We start from the raw sequence: 24,713 nt of genomic DNA on the forward strand, positions 1-24,713 counted from the left end.
AACCTCCAGATATGTGGTGCATACCACTATCTTCGGCAATGTTGCTTCTCTCTGCTAACTAGATTCCTAAACTTACTGCATCCACAGTTAAAAATAACCCAACCAACAGAAAGCGGTGAAAATTAAAAGCCAGTTTAAACTTTCTGAATAGAAAGTTATCTGCTGTTTTCTGTGTTTTCTGTCTGTCCCATTTGTCTTGAAAGAGACTGATAGAAAGCGGATTGCATAAACACCTTTTAAAAGTTTGCCTTTTTTTGACAGTGATTAGTCTTTTTTGTGAAGTGATTTCATTAATGTGACCTCTGACTTCATGACCAGGAATGGTTAATAAATGCCTAAATTGCGGGTAGAGCAATGAGAGTAACTGTGGATCTTCCTGATCAAGGAAGCTGGAATAAATTCACTTGAAGGAAAAAGTGAGCAGAACTAACCTGAGGATTCTCCCTAGCCATACAGCTATTGGACCACAAGGCACCAATGGAGAAGGACGACGTTATTACAAGTATTCTACTTTAATGGTCATGCTTTTGGGGCACACTGCGATTTCAAGTACATCGCACTCTCCATATCTGGAGTTTCTACTGGTGTGCCAAGTTTTGACTAGCAAGGTCTGTTATCAGGGTAAATCTGCTGGATTTATACAAAAGAAGCATAAACGTATTCAAGAGCTGGGAACAAAGATTTTGCTTAAATTTAAAACCTGAAGTTATGCTGGCATAAAAAAAAACATAACTGTTGTTTACTAACAGATTGTGATCAGCTAAAGAATGGAAAAGAAGATTACCAAAGTGTCCTGTGAAAAATATGTGTAGGTACTCAGAAAACTGTTCTTAATTGCAATTTGATGATATATATCTCCCTGCCTTGCCACTGAAATGGCTAAGCCATGGTCTTCCCAGGATTCAAAACTGAAGCACAAAAATAATCTCTTTCCACTTTCCTTGTCTCTGCTTTGAACCATAATGCTGAGGTTTATTTGTTCAACATGTTATTGTGTTTTCAAGCTTTTCTTTGTGTCTGAGGTCGAGTTACTCAGTTGCTTTGCAGCTTATTGATCTGCAGCTTTTAATAGGAATATTTTAATGTAATAATATACCCCTGTGAATAGAACTTTTTAATTGATTGTGACTATTTAAAAATTTATTGTCATACAGTTACTGCTATGTGAATACATATTAAAATCTAGGACTTTATTCTCAGTTCAGGACTGAACTGCATTTACTTTCATCACTGGCTGTATTTTTAAAATGAACTACTGACTTGATTAAACTGTGGACTCTCCAGTAAACGGAATGCAACAAAATATTTGCTCTAATTCAAGAAAAATAACAAAAAAAAATCAAGACAAAACAACTCTAACCCCTCCTTGAAAAATGTTCTTGAACATGTTGCCTACTATAGGGGGGCAGAAATGGAAAGTGGCATTTAAAAAGCAAAACAAACAAAAACCATCCCCCAAAGCAAACAGCAAACAAGTTAATTTCCATGCCAGTGGAGAACTGCAACCTGTAACTGTAATGTAAGCGTTAAAGGCCTTCAGAAGACAGAGAACACTCAGATACTTACTGTTTGTTTGAGTCTTAGCTTCCACATGGAAGTAAATCACATGTAAGATCAAGGTGTCTCTTTGTAACTGTCTACAGCCATTCCAGCTTGTAAACATTCAGAGGTGGTTTAGCAGCACGATCTTACATGATACTATAGCAGGCACATAAAATACAGAACATAATGAGCATATCTGACAATGCATGCATAATATTGGTCATAATTTGGTACCAGATAAGAGAAACACAGCTCCAAACCTGTACAAACATTTATGATCTGCTAGAGCCCAATGGCAGAAATGCTTTACTAGTCCAGCTCCAACTAAATTACTAGAACTGGGAGCTTTACCATCAGCTTTGTTGGCATGTTACTGTTATACTTTAGTGACTTATGACATCCCATTTCTAGAATCAAAATCCTCTTAAAGACATAAAAATTTAAAACAGTACTTTTAAACTGGAAATAACAAATACTGTTGTTACCAATTTTGCTACAGTTCTATATGTACTCAAAATAGACCGAATTATTATTGTTCTAAGAAACAAGTCAGTGTAGTAGTTCCATCTTAATATTTTAAACCTATATACTCTTTATCCAACATATTTTCCTTCTCCCTTCATTGTCAAAGCCTGGCTGCATGGCTCCATAAACGTATTTTAACACTCATCTGCTTTAACATTCATCTGCCTCCTTTTCCCATTTTTAGCTCTTCCATGTATACACTGTAATCTCTGGTGGTTTTTTCTATTCTTTGACTTAAATAATTCTGTTGTTTGTAAAATGAACATGATCAATATGAAGACATGACTACTTATGAAGGGAGAAGACAGAAATTGCCATTACTATGCTGTATTCATTTTGAAAAAGTTGCAAATTATTATACAGTTTTGATAACTTAGTATATATTAAAGATAATTACTCCCTAGATTCTCGTCACTAAGTAGCCATGTATTTGACACTTAGGTATGCTCTTGCCTTCACCTGTGCCAGACAGATGTTTTAGTATTCATTAACATGAACTAGCTGGAAACCCTCTAACAAAATTATTTTTCTTACATAAATGTCTTCATCCATCAGTAACAAACTAAAAAAGGAATTTTTAAATTCCTATATTTGTGATTATTCTTTGAAAGATTTAGCCAACGTTATAAGTCTAAACCAGAACATTGTGAAAATATTTCTGACCTGAAAAACAGTTCAACATATTGGACTATGGAATAGATTTGAGAATTTATTTGCAGTGAGAAAGTTACTGAAAGAAACTTGTTTTTTTTTGGAACAGTTTCTCATTGAACACTGAGAATCATATTTAATACTTAACAATTTTCTTCCCTGGTTAGCTATGTAAGTACCTAACATCTCTTTGTCTTTTGTTTTGGAAGGAAATTGCATAAGTACTGCAGAATTTTATTTTTCTTAGGTTCAGATATATTGGGGTTTCTGGTCTCTGTTAATCAATGGATAAATAACATAATGCCAAAATATTTTTTTAAAGCCTCTGAAAGTTTTTGAAGAACATAATGTACATATGAATATCCAGCCTCTTGTTTTGCTGAAGTCTGTAAATTATGTTTTGCAACTGGCTTCAGAATAAGGTCCTATATAATCCAGACAACATGTTGGTCTTTAAAACAAAGTGGAACATTTACATAAAAAAACACATTTGTTAACTTTGATATCAAGACTTTATCAGATTAGTCCTCAAAACAGGGAGCCTTCAAGGGTAGCAATGATATTCTTTCTTCAATTAGCCGTTTTTCTTGTAGGCTTATTGCAAGAAATAACAATTTCTTGAAACAGAGAATCCTGACTCTATTTTGAAGAGATGCAGGAAAAGTTCCCTTAGAAATGATGGTTTTATTAAGCTAGCTTATTCTTCCTCTGGTGGAGGGGGGAGGGAAAGCCTGATTTCCATGTTGCTGGTTTAGAAACAAGTTCTGCAAATTTCTTTTAACAGTTCTGGTTTTGTATTCCTAATGAAGGAGCCAGGTCCTTCACAGGTGTAAATAAGTAGTTTACAAGAGCCCACAGTCTTGCTTGTTTACACTACTGAAGAATCTTGCCCAGTTCCCCAAATGTATGTGCAGCCTGACATTTGAATGGAACTGCAATTAGCAGGGTTGTTTTTGTTTAACTTTATTTAGCACCTTATCTTCCCACAGCATTCTTGTTCAAGTACCAGTATCAACCGTGAACTCAACATAGCTCTTACTAGCTCTTTTCTATTTTGGGCTAGAAGAAAAAGAAAAAACAAACCAGCACTCCAGACCAAAGCCACCCTCCTCTTTTTCTCTGCTATTAAAAACTTAACTAATTGGTGCAAAAACCCATGACAAATCGATTCAAACCACAGTCAAGTCAGTCATAAGTTACTTCACTACACAGGAAAGTTACCCAAAGCCCTCAAAATAATCAAGCACACACACCCTTCCACAAAAACAGAATGCTTTTGGTGTTGGTGAGACCAGACTTGTAGAAGATGCAAGTTTGCAGAACTGTGTTCTAGTTTGTCTAATTACTCAGCTATTTGCTGCCGTACGTTACAGTAACACCAGGGACTGCAGGGGCAGTTGGCCAAGGCCCTTACTGTTACTCATGTTAAAAAGAGCCTCCTGAGGGATTCCTAGTCCCAAATGCTGAAATTCTGTAAAAAGCTTTGGTGGTCCTAAATCTGAGAGAAGGGGTTTTACCCCAGGAACTCAAGCCCCTGACAGGACACAGGCCCAGGCAACACATACTGGAACACTTGCTTCCCAGAACTTCCAAATGTACTGAGAAGACGGGAAACCCTGATGGGCTTCTGGGGAGCTGGTGTGCTTCCAGCTCAGGCCACCTCCAAAAGACACGTTGATGACAAGGGGACAGGTGAAACAGTGGCAGCCAGCAGTGAGGAGAGAGGCTTGACACGCAGATGGTGTCTGGCCATCATCAGGGCTCGCTGTCCGGCCTCGCTCTCCGGGGCTGGGGCAGGAGTATCCTCAAAGGCTCTACACCGAGTCCGAAGGTGAGGGGACCCCTGCTCCCCCGCTGAGGTAGCGCCGCGTCCACAGCGCCTCCCGGCGGGCAGCATTAACACTGCAGGCCGGGTCAGTCTGCCAGCTCAGCGGCTTCCCCTCACCTTTCCCGGCCAGGAGCCGCCCCGGAGGGGGCGGGCTAGAGGCAGCGGCGGGAGAGGGTGCCCGGAGCCTGCCCGCAGCTCCCTGGGGCAGCGCAGCACTGAAAGCGTAGTGCACGCCTGGCTTCCCTGAGCTGCCCCAGCGATGTCCTCCAGCTCTCCCCCAGGGGAGCAGAAAAGCCGGAGCCTGGGCCGGCTATCGCTGCCCAGGAAAGGCAGCATGACACTCAGCAAGAAGTCCTCGGCACTGGAGCTGGCCGAGAGCACCTCTAACGCCCACTACGCCCCGCTCTCCGCCGCCCAGGGAGCGCAGCCGCCTGCGGGCTGCAGCTCGGAACCGGAGCGGGAGCGACCGCTGCGCTTGAGGAGCGAGGTGGTGGTGATGAGCGCCGACTGCCCGCGGCCCCCCGTCAGCCTCGACCCCCGCGTCTCCATCTACAGTCTCCGCAAGCCCCTGCTGAGCCGCAGCAGTATCCAGGGCAGGGTCTACAACTTCTTGGAGCGGCCCACGGGATGGAAGTGCTTCGTGTACCACTTCACCGTGTGAGTACTCGCCCCGCTCCCCGCCGGGTCCACCTGCTCCACGCCGGGCTCCCGTTACAGCGGCTGGTTTCGTCAGCCGCGGCTGCCCGGAGCGGGGAATCCGCGTCCTGGCACGGCCATTGGTGAGACAGGCTCCCGGGGTGCGAGGTGACCGCTGCCGCCGTTCCCCTTCCCTCCAGCTGCCTTGGTGTCGGTAGCTCCGGAGGTCCCCTCAGCCGCAGGGGCTCAAGGCTCTGAACGTTGGGCAGATACAGTCCTTTGAGGTGATGTTTATTCACAGACGCGAAGCACAACAACAGAAGGTCACACTGGGGAAAGTTTCTCTTAGTTTAAACAGAAATGCTGTAGCTCAGATCAGGAGCTCTTGGGTGTATCAGCTAGAGCAGCAGCTGGCTTCAGGAAGTTTTCTTAAGCAAGTTAGCCTGGGAATTGAAATAAATTGTTAATCCTGAGTGTGGAAATGAAGTAGGTAACTGTTTCTCTTCTTTAGTAATCTTTACTGTAGTGACTCCCAATTTTTCAGCTTACTGCACAGCATCTGTTTCTGATTGAATAGGTGTAGTGTTTACAGTGTTGCAGCTCAAGAGACAGGTGAAGCTCCTTTTCCTTGGCTTTTTTATTGTGCCTTGTTCAGACTCCTTGTCCTGTTAGGTACGAATGCCATCACTGTTATTTTTAGACAGGAAGGAGGATGACAACGTTTGGAGGATGTTAAAGCCACATTAGCTGCCGGCAATGAAACTATATTGAAATTAAAAACTACTTTGGGTATAATATTCTCTAAGGAGGGTTGTGGACAGCCTGAGCCAGCATGTGGTAGATCTCTAATGGGCAAGGATTTCCACAGGTGTCTCTACTTTTTAATCAGGATGTTGTGGAAGGGTTGCGTGACCTTTGAGCAATTTGCATATTTTAAAGTAGGTAATAAGGTCAGGGAGGGTGATGATGTCTATTGTGTGCATGCACAAATATAGGTGAATATTTATGCACAAGTTTGTATATTTATACGCTACATATACATGTTTATTACAACAGCTGGAGGTAAAGACACTTTATGGTTAAAATCCTAAGACAAAAGACTTTGATAAAAAACAGTTTTCATGATCTAATTATTGTAGTCTGATTTTAAATTCTGTTATTTTAAGTCGATTCAGGATTGTATGCTTATATTCCACATTTAAGGATTCTGAAGTCTGTAGGTAGTCAGGTAAGTGATGCCAACATCATTTTAGTGGAGGGAAAACATCTGAATATATCTAATTGTGAGATGACTGTGTGCAGCTGCTGAGATAATTGTGGGCTCCGTTCTCTTTAGTGTTATGACAATGCCATTAGATGACAAAACAGCTAATGGCCATAATGATAAAGTGTCTAATAGTTGTGGTTGAACAACGTAAACCACTTTTAGGAATAGGAGTTTTTTTGTGGTGGTGGTTTGTTTGTTCCCCCCCCAAAAGGTGGTTTAGGCAGCCATCTTTTATGATTTCTGACCTCTTTCAGGTGTCTCAAATTACATATAAAAGAGACAGTAAATTTCATTCAATATCTTAACACTGGGCCTAGGAAAATCCTAGAAAAAGAGCTGCTAGATCCCTTTATTTAGTTAAGAGTCTAGCCTGAATTTTAACTTCTTCCCTCCCCAGATATTAGCAGTGCAAGAATTAAGGTTTTGTACTTCTACTTTAGGAAAGAGATTGTACAGGAAGTCGTAGCCTATCTCTCCCCCCAGTACACACTTATGTATGGTGTTTTGGCCCCAGCATTTCCCCTCTTTCCAGAAGAGCTGTTGTGATGCAATGATGAATGACAGTGGCAGTAAATATTCTCAAGCCTCTTACTAAGCATTGTGCAAATCCCTTCTCTTAGGACTCTGAAGAGACAGAAGAGTGTACTAACACCCTTATGTTTCTTGCAAGGCAATCTGCAAGTACCCTGGGTGTGTTTTTAGGCAGCTCCACTCTGATTTCCACCAGCAGAGGGAACTGAGTCTATATTGTTCTTAGCCATCCTAACTTCTTATTTCTGTGCTAGATAAGCCTGCACTTTTTTGCATGTTAAATATTTTAGGTTTCTGAACTTTGATCCATACCTCTCCAACTGTTTCATTTCTGAGCTCCCAGAGCAACTTCATAGGATTCTTACTTTCTGCTGCACGAAAGAATACTGTCTTTGGGTCTAGCCCTTGCTAGCCAAATGCTGAGTACTGGTAGATAAATAGTTGCTACAAAGCAGAAGTTCATTATGAAAATGAACTGACAAGCCAGATAGTTTGATTCAGAGAAGCTGCCTTATCTTAGCTTCTACTCTGGACGAGGCATGTGACCTGATTTTTGTCTGTGGTTTGCTAGCTTTTTACAAGGAATTGATTACAGGTGACTAGCCGTAGAGCTAAAGACTCGGGGTTGTAAGACACACCCCCACACACACTGTCGTACACGCACTTCTCTCCCACCGGAGGAAGTAACTTGATTCTTTTATTGTCAATATACAAATAGACATTCATAGAGAGCTAAGCTGGGTTTTACCTTGTCATGTGCAAGGACCTTGATGGTTCTCTCTTGCCAAAATGAGCTGAGGAGACTGGTATCGTTTGCCTGTTGCCTGTTTATTACTCCCTCTGCTGGCTACCTCGGGCTTTATTCCGGGGGCTTTCAGCTGCCTGGGAGGTCGCAATCGCTTAGACTCTGAGGGGAAGGAAAGGAAACAGGAGTGGTGCTAAATCAGGGTATAAAGACTAAAGCTGAGTAGATGGTCCTGGCCAAGATCTAGTCCAAAGATGGGAGCAACAAGCACTACTGGCTTCTTCATATTCTATCCATTCCGCTGTTCTCGATTGTGCAGAGTGTGTGGCTATGTTCTTAACTGTACTCTGAAATTATTAAATTTAGGAACAACTCTTGGTATAATCAGTATTACTTGTTCTGGACCTGTATCTCTGGCTGGTTGTTGAAACACTGTTTATCGAGCGATAAGAGCTACATCTACTGATTGCCTGTCACACCCTTTTCCTGCTCAGGAATCTTAGTGGTATCTAGAATACTAATAGCTAAGAACTGATATTCAGAACTGATTTTCCTTAGTTTTTTATTATAATGTTTAGAAAAGGGAATTTGAATATGTAGCTTTAATCCACAGATTCTACACTGTTATCTTTGTTTCATATTGTTTAGATTGCTGTGTGTTTTGGTCTGCTGCAAAGCTCCTTGTGGATTGTTTGATCTAGAGGACAGAATGTGGTTATCTTGTACAGCAATAGAAAAATGTATATGCTTTCACTTTTGTTGATGTTTTTAATCTTCCAGGATAATTGTATATCACAGTTGCTGGTTAAATCAGTTGAATTCTGTGTAGGTCTTTTCTGATATTTGTCTTGTTTGCTCAGACCCAGAACAGAAACATTTCAAGTGAGCAGAATAAGAAATGAATTGTACTTCATTGTATTAGTTATTTATAGGCTGTGAGAATAGTCTCAGTGGTGAGAAGGAATGAGGAATTGGTTATTAATTTACCACTCAAAAAACAGTGCTGGATTAAACCTCATTGTATGAAGTATATAGTATATGTACACCTAATTCTACCAGTGCAAGTGAATTATGCTAGATAGCTGAAGGTTTACATGTGTGGCTTCTGCAAACACAACTGGTGGGTGCTTGGAAACTTGTGTTTTTCAGGCAAGAGATTGCCCTGTGGTATAGCTGCATGTATGGTAATGTGCTGTCAGAGCCACCAAATCCCCCCCTTGGCTTTCAGAGGTGAGGAAATGACTGAGTGCCAGTGTTCTCAACGACCTTCTGAGCTAGGGCGTCTTATCGTACTTATCATGGTGGTGCACCTTGGCATAGTGGCTTTGAGAGGTGAAATGTTCTGTGGCCTTAATGAGTCAAGTTTTCAGGCTATGTGAAGAGAGGTGGAGGGACAAAAGAAGCCTACATTTTTAACTCATAGTGGTCTGCTGAAATCCTGAGGCTCTGTCCCAGTGTGGGAAATGGCTGTAAAGAATAAGTAAAGTCCTCAGATATTAAAAAAAAAAATTAGATTTAAGTGCATGAGGGAAAAGCTTCTTATCACCCCCTTTAAGGAGTTTAAAATAAAACATCTTAAAATATGCCTGAAGAAACTTAAGTTATGAGCTTTCTGGTGATTTCTCTTGTTCTTAGTATAGCAAATGGTTTCTGGCAGCATACACTGCACGTTGTTCTTTGAAGTGTTGGCTATTACTGGAAGGAACAATTTGGAAACTGATAGAGCATTGGTCTGTTCAGATATGGCAGCTTTCCTTTGTTGCCATGCAGGATAATCAGATTCTATCTTATCTTTGCATTCGTGTACCTGGTTCAATTTACTTTGCCTTTGTATACTTTTGGTTTAATCAGCAATGATTGTCATTAAGTTTGTTCGAACCCCAAGATGTTTACATAAGCTTGGAGTGGCTGGTGATTCAGATTTGGGAGACTGGTCTCTAGAAGCAGGCAAACTCTCAGGAGTGTGGCTGTGTGTGTACGCATGCAAAGATAAGAAGCAAGGGTAGATAGAATATTCTAGTTGCATGTGTATCAGGACTTGCAGTAATCAATTATTAAAGGCAATGTGGTGTTTATATAATGTTGTTTACATGCAGTACTATGAGGAAGATGCATAAATCCAATTTAAAATCCTATTTTTGTCATGTTTTCAAGTGTACTGCAAACATACTTCCAAACCTGCTGGTATGTATATAAACTGTTGAGGAAGGAAAAATATCCGTAAAATAATTACTGTGTGCTTGTGCACACACGTGACAAAGTTTTCTTTCAGTCTGAGTAAACTGAGTGGAAAAAAAAGAGGCAAAACATACGAAGTACTATGTTTTGGATACAAACATTGGGATGTTGAGAGATCTTTGTGGCCTGGACCTAGACTTTCGGATTATTATTTCTATTTTAAAAAGGATATTTAAATTTCCCAAAATAAGCACAGCTTTTCTAAGTGGAAGGAAAGAAAAATAATTTCTTACAGTCATATTCTTTCTGCTGTAGTCAATTGCAGGATGATCCAGGTTTGTCTTTGGCCTGTCAAGACAGAGGTAGTTTAGTTAAGGTTGAATTGGCCCCCTTGTTTTGGCATGTTTGAGAGAGAGATTTTTCTTCTTGTCATGCAGAGCCTGATATAAACAAATGTTTTTGTTTCTATATGACTTTTGTCTCTGAGCTCCTATTGCTTGCAACCAGCATTTAGTGAGTTTTTTTGTGTTACTGTATTTTGGTATTCCCATCTTTTCGTGCTAGATACAATTGCAGTACTAGGAATCTGCCACTTTGTCACTTCACATGTTCAAGAGCATGGTGTGTTACAGCTGTTCAGTGCTGTATATAAAATTTATATAGATCTTTGAGATTCCACACATGCTCAAGAACTACCATTGGGAAAAATGAGGTGGAAATAAGATGATACTTGGAGCTTCCCTCCCGCCCCCCAGCCTTACTCCACAGTCTAGCATTTTGATTTGAAGCAAAGTGGACATCTTTGCAACCTAGCACTGTGTATGGATTACTAGGTTTGGTGATAATTTTATCTGAGATAAAAACTGATTAGAAAGCAAACTTTACATACGCCCAGGGAGGAGGGAAGACCTTTTGCCTGTCCCATTAATGTAGCTAGTTGTACATGTAAGATAGCGTGCTAATGTTTAGAAGCTGCTGTTGCAGGGTCAGCCCTGTTTGCTGATCAGCCAAAGAAGTTTTGAGTCTTGTCAAATTTGGGATGCAGGTAAGATGGAGAAGTGATTTAAAGGCTTTGCTGCTTCCTCCTTCCCTGCTGCATGACACAGTGCAGCTCTTTAGCTACAATATTGCATGAACGTAGGACTTGTGTGACTGAGATAGTATTTGGGTTGGCCAGTATAAAGCTTTCCATTCTTCCCTACCTGTAACTTGACAGAAGTGTCATTATTGTTGAGGACTGTCTGGCTATCCTGTGGCTGAGACCTATTCAAATCTGTGCCAAGATTTCAGGAGTGACAGCATAGTTACAGGTCAGGAGGAGTACCTATTTCTCTCTGAGTGTAGGCAGTAGGTAATGCCTGGAAGTCACTTTGACTAAACAGTCATCTTTACATCATTCATCCCATTAAATAATTGCTGCATGACAATGATTGTGGAAATGTGTTTTTATTGTTGAAAGGGAAAAAAGGTGAAAAGCTGGTTATCTTCTAATTAAAATGCCTTTTGAAGGCACACAACATCTCTAGCAGTAATTACAAAAATTAGATTTCTGTTCTGAAATTCATAGCATGATATGGTTGGATCCTTGGAAAAAACTTGAGTGTCATCTTGACCTATGGTCTTCAGGCAGGCGCAAAACTCCATAAAGGGAAGAAGTTCTGTGGGGGCAAAGAGACTTCATTATTATACTGATGTTTAGGTTTCCAAATGACTGTTGGAAGTAGAAGGCTGTAAACTTCTGGAAACTAATGCTTAGTGGAGGCAGCTTGTGTGCAGTGGAGAAAGAATTCAATGGGATGCACATGTAAAAGTTACAAGTGTATTAAATTGGGCAGTCTTTCCTGAGGGTAGGCATTTTCTCTTTTCCTATCATCCTTCCAGTGTAACATTTCAAGTCCTTCTCTGGTGTTTGCTTTCCTCCAGGAAAAGAATTATTCTACCTTTAAAAGTTGCACATGAATGAACTTAAGAAAAACAGCAAGTGCAGTATTTACGTCTCTGTGTGTCTGTCAAATGGTTGGTTGGGCAATTCTGGCACACTTCCTTGCCCTGGCTTTTCAAGTGCCAGGGAAAAAACATGCAAGGCTGTGTAGATAGGCCTCTTTCAAAACTTTAATTGCTGCTGAATCAAGGCTAGACTTGAGATTCAATTGCAGTGAACTAATTAGGCTGATCTCCAAATGCCTCAGCGCTGGATATATTATAATGATGCCAACATATGCTGTGGGGAACTATGCACAGGCACAGTGCTTTGCTGACTTGAAGCTTGGCAATACCTCATTAATTTTGTGTGTTAATAGTTTAATGTGCATTAGTTGCTGAACACAAAATCTGTGAACACTTGCTCATTCGATTCCGGATGGAAAATAGTGTTTTAGAAATAGGGGGCAAGGTGTTTTCTGCCTGCCACCAGGAGGTCCAGCACAAATTTCAAATGTGTTGGAAAGTTGCCAGTTGCAAATAAACCTGATTGGGTAGGCTGAGTTACAGAAGATGAATGTGTAGATCAGTGAGCTTTTAGGTAAGGTACTTGGTCTCCTCATACAGTCATGCATTCTGTTATAATGGCCTGTGAGCACCATTGTAACACCAGTAGTGATAATGGGAGAGCACATGTATTTGCAAGCTTTTACTATGATAGTAGCTACTGTATTTTACCTCCTACAAGAAAGATATATGCGTGTTTGTGTACATATTTTTTTTAATAACGGAGGCAGTGTTAAATGCTTTAGTAGTCAAACTTAATGTTATTTTAAGTCTTTAGATAATGTGATTTTTTTTAAATTTATTTTTTTTTTAATTTTCAAATAAATAGGAAATTCTACAACAGCTCTAAATCAAGTAATTTTCTTAGGTCATCAGTTAGTGCGCATCTAGAGGACTAGACAGGTGCTTGGTGTGAACTTTTCCCTTGTCTAGCATGACCAATTTTTGAGGACACATGGATTTTCATCTTCAATTTTCCCCTAGCTGATGGTACAGAATAGTAAAGTAACAGCTGTTTTCTATGTTCAGAGAGCTGTAAGAAATTGCACAGAATGCAAAGCATGGTATAGTGTGTAGGTATCATGTACGTACTTAAAAAAAGCAAACCAACCCCCCCCCCCCAAGAAAAGTGAAAAAAAAAGAAGCTAAAAACAACCATGAAAAAAGGCCCCAAAGGCCTGTCCCCCACTTCTTAAATGGCAGTTTCCTCCCATAACACCCTCACTTTACAGCAGAAAACTTGGAACCTGGAAAAATTACAGTAAAAACTAGGCAAGCATAGGGGAAGCCTGTGGGAATTCTTAAAGAGCCAAGACCACGTAGTGAGCGATCCTGATACCCTGAGCCTTATTACTGTAAAGTAAGAAGATTTTTGGCAGGCATGAGCAAGGTCAATTGTCTTGTTAGGCCTCTGTAATTTTCCACTGAAAACGTGCAGAGAATGATCTCTGCCAAGGTGGTAGTTTCCGACTGTATTTTTAGAGTAAGGTATTTAATCGCAATTATAACAAGTTATAAGCATTAGCTCTGTAAACGATAGTAACCTCTAGACTAACCAATTAGAGTTCAGTATCCAAGGCTGTTACATAAGGGTGTAAGGGTATAAAAGGAGCACTGTATCTAATAAATTTTGGCAATCGTTTGATCACGTTGATCGTCTCCGCGTTGTCCAGGACTCCTGTGTCGACAGAAGTCAATAATTACATAAAACTTAGGAAAACCACTATGACAAAAGCAAGTTCTTATTTTGAACTGCTTTAGTGTCAGAACTGCCAATGGTGTAATTAACACATTTTCTCAAAACTAGCTGAATTCTCTTTTGAGTTTAAAAAAAGTATGTGTCTTTGTGTGGGAGTTTATGCAGGGAATGCATCAAGCACTCAAACTGCAGCCTTGGAATTTTGTCGTTTTTATCATTTTGAAACCTATAAACTCCTGCAAATAAGAAACTATACTGCAAATCGTTAGATGCCCTTTATGTATCTCTAGCAGAAGGCCTGTATAGTTTTTCTCATATATTCTTCACAACCAATGTGATGTTTTAGTATTTTATGAAGAATGTTAACTAAAGCCAAAATAAATCTAGGACAGGATTTCTGCATCCTTTAAAATTTCTTCTGCTTCTGCTAATATTGAACCTGATCTTTGAATCTCATGTTAAGGTTTTCAATAGAAACATAAATGTCACACGTTTTGCTAATGTCAATGGACTTATATGTCATTTGACAGTACAATTCTGTCATATTTCTAATAGAAAACTGAGGTTTTATTCCTCACTATAGAATCACTTTTATGTATTTTTTTCTGCTGGGGATATATAACAAGTAAATGCTTTGTTGTATTACTTGACTAGTGCTTACTTCAGTTGAGAAAGGTACCATTTTTAGTGAGCTAAGGTCTTGAAATGGTAGAAAATCTTTATCTTTGTTTGTCCTAACAGGTTGGGCTCTTGTTTATCATCTATCAACTTTTCTCTAACACACCCTGAAACAAATAGAATATGCATTTTCTTTTACAATAATAGAAAAGTATAATACATTTGTTGAATATCTGTAATTCTACAAGAAGTGGTCTTCATATGTTTGATTTCACTATATGAATCGTATTTGCTTTCCAGTGGGAGGAACTATTAAAGGTAAAAGGTAAGGACCAACTAGTAAAGACAAAACCTTGTATACAGAGCTCCGTATTAGGACAATTAAAATTACTTGCCAGATGGATGCTTGCTTTGTCCACATGGCTGTTGTCTCTTTCCTGTAGTAAATATATTAAGTTACATAACATATTTACTCAGATATTTCACCTTATCACCAACAGTTTTGTTACAGATTTCTAAAAATAAATGGTATGTATGTCTTTCCTTACTTGCATGTGTTCTAGGCTGGGCAAGAACACAGACTCGTCCCCTCTGTTTAGATCATAGTGTGATCCTGCTTGCAATAGGCTGCTCACTGTCAGGCTGCGGTCTTCAACTAGCACAGGAAGATTTTCCCTAGCTTGGATATGTGTATCTCTAGTGGTCAGAAGTCACTAGTTCCCTCTGCAAATGTACTTCCTTAAGTCTTGGGGATACAATTAACTTTTTTTCAGTTTTAATGATATTTTTTCATTGCAGTGTTAATATTACATAATTTTACCTGGGTTGGATAGGGAAGAAAATTGGCTCACAGTTTGAGAACAGAATGTAAATCATCATGTTACTTCCCTGTATTCTCTCCAGACACTAGGTTTAATAGCAGAGTTCATGGTACTGCTTGCAAAGATTACAAAACCCTTGCTCATCCCTAGTCTGACAAGGGCTGCAGCCTTTGTAGTGAAAGTGTCTTCCTTCTGCAAAGTGAGGAATTACCTTCAAAGAATATGTTTGTTCCTGCAGCAGCTATACCCTTCCCAAAAAACTGCGTTGTCTGATGGGCTGGAATTGGCTGGACTCTTTCAAAATAACCCTTGAGGGCACCACAGTCCCACTAAGAGCTGAAGTAAAGGAGAATAGATGTGGGGAAATAGTTGCTGCTGCTAATCTCATTTTTACACCCTTCAAGTGCCTCTATACAAGTCAAAAGAGATAGGGGACAAAGACAAGAGAAGAGATGTTTCATCCTGTGGCTTCAAAAAAGAGAACGCCCTATGCGGATCATGTTAAGAATCAGTTGTGTTCATATTCTATAGCATGAAGGCTTTATCAGTCCTTTACAGACTTTGGCAAATAGTCCTTAATTATTTTTTTTCCCACAATGTTATTCCTGAGTACATCTAAATGAGGTTATTTGATGTGTTTGGTTTTCACTCCTGTCTTAGAAGACACAGAAATGCAGTCAAACCTGACAATGAGTAAATAAATAAATGTGTACTGCTATATCCGTAGTGTGAGTAAACTTGTATGCTTGTTATCTTATCTGTGACCCAGAAAGTACTGATAATGGACTATCTGAGCACTTCACACAAAATAAACCTTCTATGTCAGCAGGTCACTCAGCATCCAGGCACTAAACAGTTTGAGCTCCCAGTTTCAACAGTATATAAAGCATGACAGGCACAGACATCTGGCTCTTCAACAGTTATGTTAGTTGTATGCCTTCATAGTTCTGTTCATTCAACACACCTTTTTGTGGCTTTTATTTACTATAATAACATGGTCTTATTTGGACAACTATGTATTTGAACCATAAAAATGAGAAAAATGCTGTAAGAATGAGGGAGAAAACAAGGCTTTCAGATTCTGCAGGTTTTGCAGCAATGCAAGGTTGTAGCTGTACTGTGTTAATTCTTGCTCTTCTTGGGCATGTAAATTGTTTGTTGCACTCCGGTTGTCAAACAATGGGGTTATTTCTTGATGACTTTGTGGCAGGTTTGTTTTGTGTGGCTTTATATACATGAAGTTTCACTCTTGCCTACTTTCCCACAAGAATTTGTTTGCACTGAATTCTGTATTTGATAAGGAGTTGAAAGGAAAGATAAACCTTTCATCAGATATACTTGTGTCTTGAGTAGAGATAACACCACATGGGTTCACCTGCCAAATATGACAAATTTGCACTGTTACACAGCTTATGGTGGGGTGCTTGTGTATCTACAGTGGTTGGATTGTATGTGTAATTTCTGTTTCTAAGAGCTATGATTACTGCTTAGTAACCTCTTTTCTATGTGTTTTTTTCAGGGAAAACAATCAACAATTGTATGTTCTATTTTCTTTTTCTGATTTAAAGAAAAAATATAAAAAGTAAGAGCATTAATTTGATTTTAACCTTATCATTCTCCTTCCCCATGCTGAAGCTTTATTTTTTTTAACTAGTGCTTGCCTATGTTGAATTTATAGTTTTACCAATAAAAGCCTAGGGAGGCAAAGGCAAAAATGTCATCCAGATACTTAATAAAAACAGATTTCCTCTTGATTCCACTGAATAAAGAAATAATAATGAATTTTTTGTTCTAGCTCTTTGTCAGATAAATCTCTGATGTGCAATAAAGCTATGTGATGTTCCAGACTGTGTGCTAATATGTGCACCTAGGTGTGCATATATATATGTACACAACTCTGAGTGTTACCAAGCAGTTTGCAAAAGTTATTATAATGGAGATTGAGGCCATCATTGTGTCTTTTTTTTTACAAATAGGAGCTCAAGGCATGAGATTAAACTCAAGTTTTGCCCTTAACCGATCTCTTTTAGAAGAATTAATTAGTCATGCCTCCTGTTTGTTTAAATCATAGAGTCATAGATCAATTATATGTTCTCTATTAAAAGGGATATTTTTTTGAGCGCCTCATGTTTCAATTGCTACCTGTTTAGAGGAAGAAAAAAAAATCAATACAGCTTCATTTAAAATTGTTTACTTAATGATCCAAAACTCAGTAATAGGGAGCTTGCTCCAATCCATTAATTGCTGCTAGCTTTGAGTGTACTGGTTGCACCTGGCTTCAGAATGAACACAGTTTCAGAAGGAGAAAAGCAGTCTTGCTGTGTTAGGAAAATAACAGTCATGTATCTTTGGTTTCATCTACCCCCATAACAAACGCAATCTGATGATGCTTCTTGCTAAAATGAAGTGCTCTGTGTGTTCATTAGAATTGTGGTCTCCCTCTCTTCTGAACACTACGTGTATTTGTTAAGCAGACTTCATTGTCCCTTTTACTGGTGCTCCTTCTTGTCTCCTCCCAAGTATTCAAGCCATATGGTATGTAGAAGATACTTTATCTTCTTCTGAATTTTAGTGACGAGTAGCTGTGGAATACCACAACCATAGGAAAATTGTAAGTTTAGGACAGGAACTGAAGACAGAAATTAAATCAATTGGAGTAAAGTGCCTCATAGGCAGCAAACAATTAACCAGAGTAAAATTTGGATCTCATATGATCACTGAGATTAGCCCTTACCTTACCTTTTACCTTGTAAAAAACCCCTGGTATTACAGGGCATGTTTTCTTTTAAAAGGTATTTAGTAATTGAGTTCTCCTTTGAATAAGTGGGTTTCCTCTATAGTTAAGAGAGACCATGATGGTGGAAAGTTTCTTCACTTTTCACTGTTTTTTATGTATTTTATGAGGAATATAGGGAAGAATAAAGTTGGCTTCTTTTTTTTTCAGGATACCTGTAGGGAAAGTGTTGCTATTGCGATTCAAGGAAGGCAAATAGCCGTGGGAAAGTCAGACAATGTGTGCTTTCATTCTCAAAGTGTAAACATGACTGCTTTATATTAATGAGCTGAAATGCTTGAACATGTGAAATGAAATAGAGAAAAATAGCCTAGACACTGAGGAAGGACTGCCTATAAATTTACTTCTTCCTCACAACTCCTCTGAGTCAGCTTTATGAGCTGCTTTCATATCACTTTGTTTACAGAAGAGAGGAAGAAACTAGCTGTAACACCCCATGGACCTGAATGAAACAATGAGATTTATTGGCTGTAGCTTTCTTTTCACTTCATATCTCTAAGAAATTTGATACTAGTCCAGATAGCTTTAAAAGATGTCTCCACTGCTCTCCTAGACCTTAAAGTCAGTTATAATTGAGCTGTGACTGCTAGATCAGGCTGGATAGAGCTGTGTTATGCATGAAGGTACAGGGAACATACATGCAAACTCTGTACTTGTGCCAACTGGCAGGGCATGGGTTGGTTTTGGCCCAAAAGCTAGCTGCACAGTGTAAAGTTGTGCCTGTGCTAGCAAAGTGTCTGAGCAGGGCTTGTTAGCGGAGGTAGGCACTAACAGTTCTAGCTGGTGTTGAGACCAAAACTGGTACTGAGTCTGACAGAGGTAGTCACTACACCTAACTGGGTAAGCCATCACCACTATGTATTATAATCTTCTAAGGCAGGGATCTTAATGCCTGGTAGGTGTTTACAGCATCTACTACTGTGGGAATATTCATGGCTCTGAGGTAAAGTGATAATACAGAGGTAGCCAGTCTGTACTTCTGAGTTTACCCTGCCCTAGTATTGCACTATATACAATATATACAGCACTTTGCTTTCAGTACCCCAGGATATCTGTTAATGCAATAGCATCACGAACTGACTGACAACTGTATTATAGATAAGGTTTGATTCTTCTTCCTCCCTGAGCCCCAGGTTAAAGTGAAGTTGTAGGCTGTTTGTTCTAACTGTTGTGAATAACGATCTGACTACTCTTTCCCCTGGCATCCAAGTCTAAAGCTGTTATCAGCACTGCTGTGGCTCTGTGAAATCACAGTGGTGTTTAATTTAAGGGAAAATTGGCACCTCTCTGACAAGTGCTGGAATGTCCCAGTCTGTCCTTGGGGTGCTGTTGGCATCTCTCACAGGAATAAACCCCCAGTCAACAGTCCTGATCATGGGCAAACACCAGCCAAGTGCACAAAAGCCCTTATCTCCTGTTAGGCTGGGCATTCATAAAAAGCAAAGTCATAAAAACCTTCAGTGGCTGGCAATTCCAGAGCTTACTGTTAGACTTGAAAAGAAGTCCCGAAGAACACAGGCTTCTTATCGGTTTTAATTTCTGGGCAGTGGAGAGTTGCCATTTGTTTAATGTCCTATGGTATTAGCAACTCTGTTTTACACTGTGTTTGAGAGATGTTCCTAGCAAGCAATATTCTGCTCAATGTAAAACTAAATTCAGTGCAAATACTTTGTTTTCAGGAAAAACTTGGGTTGAACAACTGAATTCAACAGGTAAAGAAATGCAAAATGGAGTCTTAAGAATAACTGGAGATGATTAGTGCAATGTTAAGATTTTGGATTTTAGACAGTAGGTTTTTTTTTTCCTGAACTACAGATGCTGCTATATTACAATTATTTTGCATTGCTGCTGAAACTAAGTTCTGCATTACATAATCTTTTTAGATTGCATTTTTAAACATGTGTTCATACTTACTCATTTATGTAAAAACAAATTTCAAAGTTAGTGATCACTGAATGGTCCTGTATTTATGCCACATACTGAAAACCAAAATTCGTGCCACCTTTAGGGAACTTGGCCAGAGATAATAAAGTCACAGTTGCATCAATGTTCGTAAATGGTTTTGCTTGCGAGAGATGTCTTTGCATTGTTTTGAAGTTAGCTTGAGGGATTTGGTCAGGCATCAAATCCCATATGGATTTGCAACGGGATCAGTAGCAACTGATAGATGTGCAGGTTTTTGAAATGCTAAGCGTTTTCAATGTGATTAAAAGTGTATCTGAGCTACTTTTAAACAAGAGTAGTAAGACCTTCTGTTGAATTTTAGTTTGAAGATTACTCTGAAACAAAAACTTTCATGCAAGAAACTGATATGGAAAAACTGTGTACTTCATTGCAGCTGCTAAGGAGCAGATTGACAGCAGTTAATGAGGAGTAGCTGCAATGGAAGACACTTCTCTGATCTCAGCTTTACCCCTTAAGTAGCAGCTGTGTGCCAGGGTAATCAGTGTGGTATTTAAGTGGGATTTTTTTTACATGGTTAGGGAAGATATGTTGGAATGTCCCTCACTAACTTCAAATAAGAGCTGTGTTCACTCACTCTCTAGCGACTTCGAAAGTCTTTAAATGAGACTTGACCAGGAGTGTGAGTGTGGCTGTTTGTGTTTAATGCCTCATCCTTTTTGTCAAGATGGTCAAGGAAGATGGTTGTTTTGATGGGCAATTTGTTTATAGCTGACTGTTGCCCAAAGACATGTAGGTGGATTGGGGAAGGGGAGGAAAATAATGTGTAGAACATTCCTGCTGGCATCTAAAAGGTGAAAACAAGGGCATCTGTATTTTGATGCCACACATGTACATCCAGGGAATAGATGCCATTACTTTTCCTACAAATGTGTATGTCTGTTAATGTGCTGTTTTGATGTCTGTTGTTTAAAGTAGCACGCAAACATCATTTCTCTGTTTCCTTCCTTTTATGTATACCTTTTTAATTTGAAATTATTCTTCCTTCAGCATTTTTCCCCCCTTCTTTTATGTGTGTATATGTTTCTAAACTTTTTTGGACTGGTGGGAGAGCAGTTGTGTGTTAGGTTAGGAAAAGCAGCAATGAGAAGCTACAGCAGTTGCTTACTAGCTGTGTTAAACTGTCCATGCTTGAAGTGGAAGGAAACTGCTCTTTCTTGTGACTGCCAGTTGCCAGGATTTTAATGTTGGGGTTTGTTTGTTTGTTTGTTTTTTGTTTTTGTTGCTCCTACTGGAATAATACATAGCCAAGGTATTACTGGCTGGCTACCTGTACATGACTAAACAGAAGCAGGAGGTGGAATCAGTTTTCAAGTGATTACCAGTTCAGGTCTGTTAGTTCAGAGTACCCGGGCAGCATTACTATATTGTTGCCTTTGTTTAAATGGATAGGTGTGTATTTTTTCACTTCTCATTTAATTTTCCTTTCATTGTTTCCTTGTATTTGTTAGCTTCTATTTCTCTGACGTGAAATAGAAAATGTTTACCTTTTGAGCAAAATCTTTCAAAGCATTCACAGTTCTAGTCAGGGGATTGATTTGCATTTTTGTTTGGAGTAAGCAGTTCCTGTTACTCATGAAATGGGAGTGGCTTTTTAATAAAGATGCCAGATCTCTGCTATGTAGTTACCATAAAATACTCAGTACAGCAGTTCTGTAACATAAGCAGCTTGACAATCAAATGATTTCTGAACTGCTTGTAAGCTCTGGTGTTGAAATAAACTCTGAAAAGCAAACTTTAATGCTTAATACATATACTATCTCTAGATTGGTCAATCTTTCCCTAACCTGGTATATAATACAAATACATTTATGTACCCAATCTTGTTAGCCAGGAGACTTCTTGGGAGTTCAAGGAATATGAGTTCTGCAGAAGGTATCATACATGTAGCTGTTAATAACTGAGTGTGTATGCTGAAGATTTATTGGCTGAATGTTGGCATTTTTTGAAAGGCACCAGATCTTTACCTTCTCAGGCCTGTGCCGATGCTGGATGTTCTATACTCTGGTTTGAGCACAGCTGATCTGTTAAACTGCAGTCAGGCTGCCATCTTTTTAAATTTTATTTACTTTTTAATTTGTGTGTGTGTGCGATGTTTACCACCAAACCACATTGCTTCATGGTAGGGGTTACTAGATGAAATGAAAGCAATAAATAATGGGGATGATGCTGGAGTCTTCTGATGAAGTGTAGCATGTGATGGCCTCCACAGCAATTTTCCTTTTTTGCTAGCCTCAAGCACAGCTATCTTCTCTAAGGCTGGGACACATCCTGTTTAAAGCAGAGTGTTTTACATGGAATGAAAGGTGCCCTAAGCAACCAGAAGATTAGTGGCAGATGTCTATGAAAGGGACCTTGCCTGGACCAGCCCAGTGAGCTGAAGCCTGCCTTCTAGGGCAGGTGGAGCCTTACAGGCTAGCCAGCGGGATGGAGCTTCCAGGCTACTGAACAAATCAGTTTGAGTTCTGCCAGGGAGTTCTGTGTATCAATCTGTTCTGCTTTCAGTGTGGGGTGTTTTTTGTTTGTTTGTTTGTTTTTGTTGGGTTTTTTTTGTGGTAACTTCAGTTTCAGTTTTAGTTCTTCCTTGTAGGTCAGACTCTTGTTTATTTCAATGTGGTAGAGTATTTGAAATGTTGAGTAAAAACAAAGTAATCAAAAGGCACTGTTTAAGTGTTCATTCAGAAAGTACTCAAACATACTTTATCCTCTGTTGACATGCGCTCTTATTTGTTTTCAGTCATCTTAATCTGTGGGTCTTCTGTGTAGGCCTGCTAAAGGCACGTTTGCTCTGATTGTATGATATATATCTTAGGAAAACCAAGAGAAAATAGAAAGCCAAGGAGAGATGGGGAGTGAAGAAGGGGCAGAAGTTCATGTAATACCAGCTAAAGCAGCAAAATTAAACAGGTAAGTTTTCAGTATGGTGGCACAGTTAACCCAGCAGGAAGGTTAAGTCTAGATATCCTTATTTGAAGAGCACTTCAAACTTCCTTAAATACTGTTGGCCAGATAAGTGCAGTAATGCTGAGGGTACTTGTTTATTCTTCTTCTGTTACCATCTTGTTATGTGTTTCCACAGCACAGAAATCCTGTTCTAGTATGTGGCTAGAGGCTAAGGCAGAGGTGTAAAAGCTTGGAAAGCCTCTTTGGTGTATGCTGAATAGAGCTACCACACCTCAAGACTGTTGTCTGCATTCTTTTATAATGCCCTAGCTCTCAAGCTGTTTAAAAGCTGTGAATGCAGGTGTGTGACAAAGGCTTTTATGAATCTGCTATTACTATGTGGTTTACAGGCAGCTGGCAGGAGCCATCTCTTTAGGAATTCTGAAGTTCAGTAAATTAGATGCCCCAGGAATCAAACCGACCTCTCCTCCAAGAAAAATATTCTTCCGGGGTTAATCTTAAAGAAGGCCAGAACCCATCATTAATTTTTGCTTGTACATTCTCTCAGATCTTTTTAAAACACGTGAGTTCCAATAATGTAGTAACTGTTTATTTACTTGGTGGGTGATTAGGTATTGTGTATGCACTGCTGCAGTGTTTGTATTATGTATGTAGAAGCCGGCATGGGTAGGTGTATGGCTAAATTCTTGCTGACTGGCATAGTTTCCTCAACTCAACTTGAGTTTAGTGCTGTAAATTTCTGTGCTGCCTGGCAAATAGATTCCCATATGCATGCAGCTTTCAGCTAATTGCAGTGAAACTCTGAATGAGGCTAATCATCATATTCCCTCCTCTCCTGTTACACACATTTGAAAGCACACTAAGCTGAAATATACTTTGCTGTCTGCATCACTGCATCTTAAAATCCAAAGGCATCTTTATTCCAAATTCTTGAAGTACTTGAATGAGAACTGTAGATCTCACTCATGGGTTATTGCAGTGCTATACTACAGTTGCAGAGCCTCAGACTACATCTGTCAGTGTATGAACCTCCTGAACACTGGTAGTACTGTCCTCAGTCTCCTCCTGCATGTAAGCAGTGCTTGAGTCCCTGTGTGAACCTATACTTTGCTTTCTTTGAAAGAAAGTGCCAAGAAGCAGAAGAAAATGATGTGCTTCCTTTTGTGTCAAACTAAAAATGGTTTTGTTGTGCTGTTAATTCAGTAATATTTTCCAAGTATTTCACTTGAGGATGTATTGACTGAGGCAAAGATAAGGTTGAGAAATCTGTCCTTCTCAAGGCTGTATCCTTTGAAGTGTCTAATGCAAACAGGGACCAGTGAACCCAGCTGGCCAATGGTTCATTTTCTGGTATGCTTTTGTATCAGCAAAGCTTCAGGCAGTGATAGTAAATGACCTTTAAGTAATTTCATTTGCTACAGGAAGCTGTACTTTTGTATTTAGAGTATAAATAATACATTGTGTTTAATGGACAGGTTTTAATTGATTTTTTATGAAGTGTGGGTGCCATTTTTATTGCTGCTTAGACAACAGAGTTCTTTTTATTTTTCCTATTCATTTGGGATGATAGGAAACAGTTATGTTTAAATCTAGTTTCAGGGTCTACAATAGCTGCAATAACAATAGTTGGAGAAGGAAGAAAACTTACACTGAAATAATCTAGTCTGAATAGCTATAGTTATGTATATTTCAGGTACTCTAGAACTAGCACACCCTATTGAGTTTCTTGTAAAGGCAGTCTTCTGATAGTGAAAATTGACTCAACATTTTTGATATTTTTATTTTTTTTCTCTAAAGTAACATAAAATTGGGTCAGTGAAACTAAATTATGTTTGGCCTACATTTTGTTCTCTCATTTTACTTTTAGTGGGAGTATACTTTGGAAGAGAGAAGGGAAAGTAGAAATGCTAGCAACCTGTGTCTCGTTATCAGACCTCCAAGCATATTTTTATACTCATTTCAAGCAATTGTAAACTTTTCCCTATATTAATGAAGTGACACTTTTAAAAGGAGGATTGAAAAAAAG

At 39.3% G+C, this 24,713-nt stretch overlaps 1 protein-coding gene across 2 annotated transcripts in view; it reads left to right on the plus strand.

The window, feature by feature from the left end:
- The first annotated feature begins 4,788 nt into the window (after positions 1 to 4,788).
- The window catches only part of KCNQ1 (potassium voltage-gated channel subfamily Q member 1), a 353,161-nt gene continuing 333,236 nt past the window's right edge, over positions 4,789 to 24,713 (plus strand). For both annotated transcript variants that reach the window (XM_031049067.2, XM_005149194.3), the window contains exon 1: positions 4,789 to 5,203. In XM_031049067.2, coding sequence (XP_030904927.1) covers positions 4,806 to 5,203 — 398 coding nt within the window. In that variant the 5' untranslated portion in view covers positions 4,789 to 4,805. The remainder of the gene's footprint in view (positions 5,204 to 24,713) is intronic.

Source organism: Melopsittacus undulatus, chromosome 4, assembly GCF_012275295.1.
Source record: "Melopsittacus undulatus isolate bMelUnd1 chromosome 4, bMelUnd1.mat.Z, whole genome shotgun sequence".
Taxonomy (NCBI): domain Eukaryota; kingdom Metazoa; phylum Chordata; class Aves; order Psittaciformes; family Psittaculidae; genus Melopsittacus; species Melopsittacus undulatus.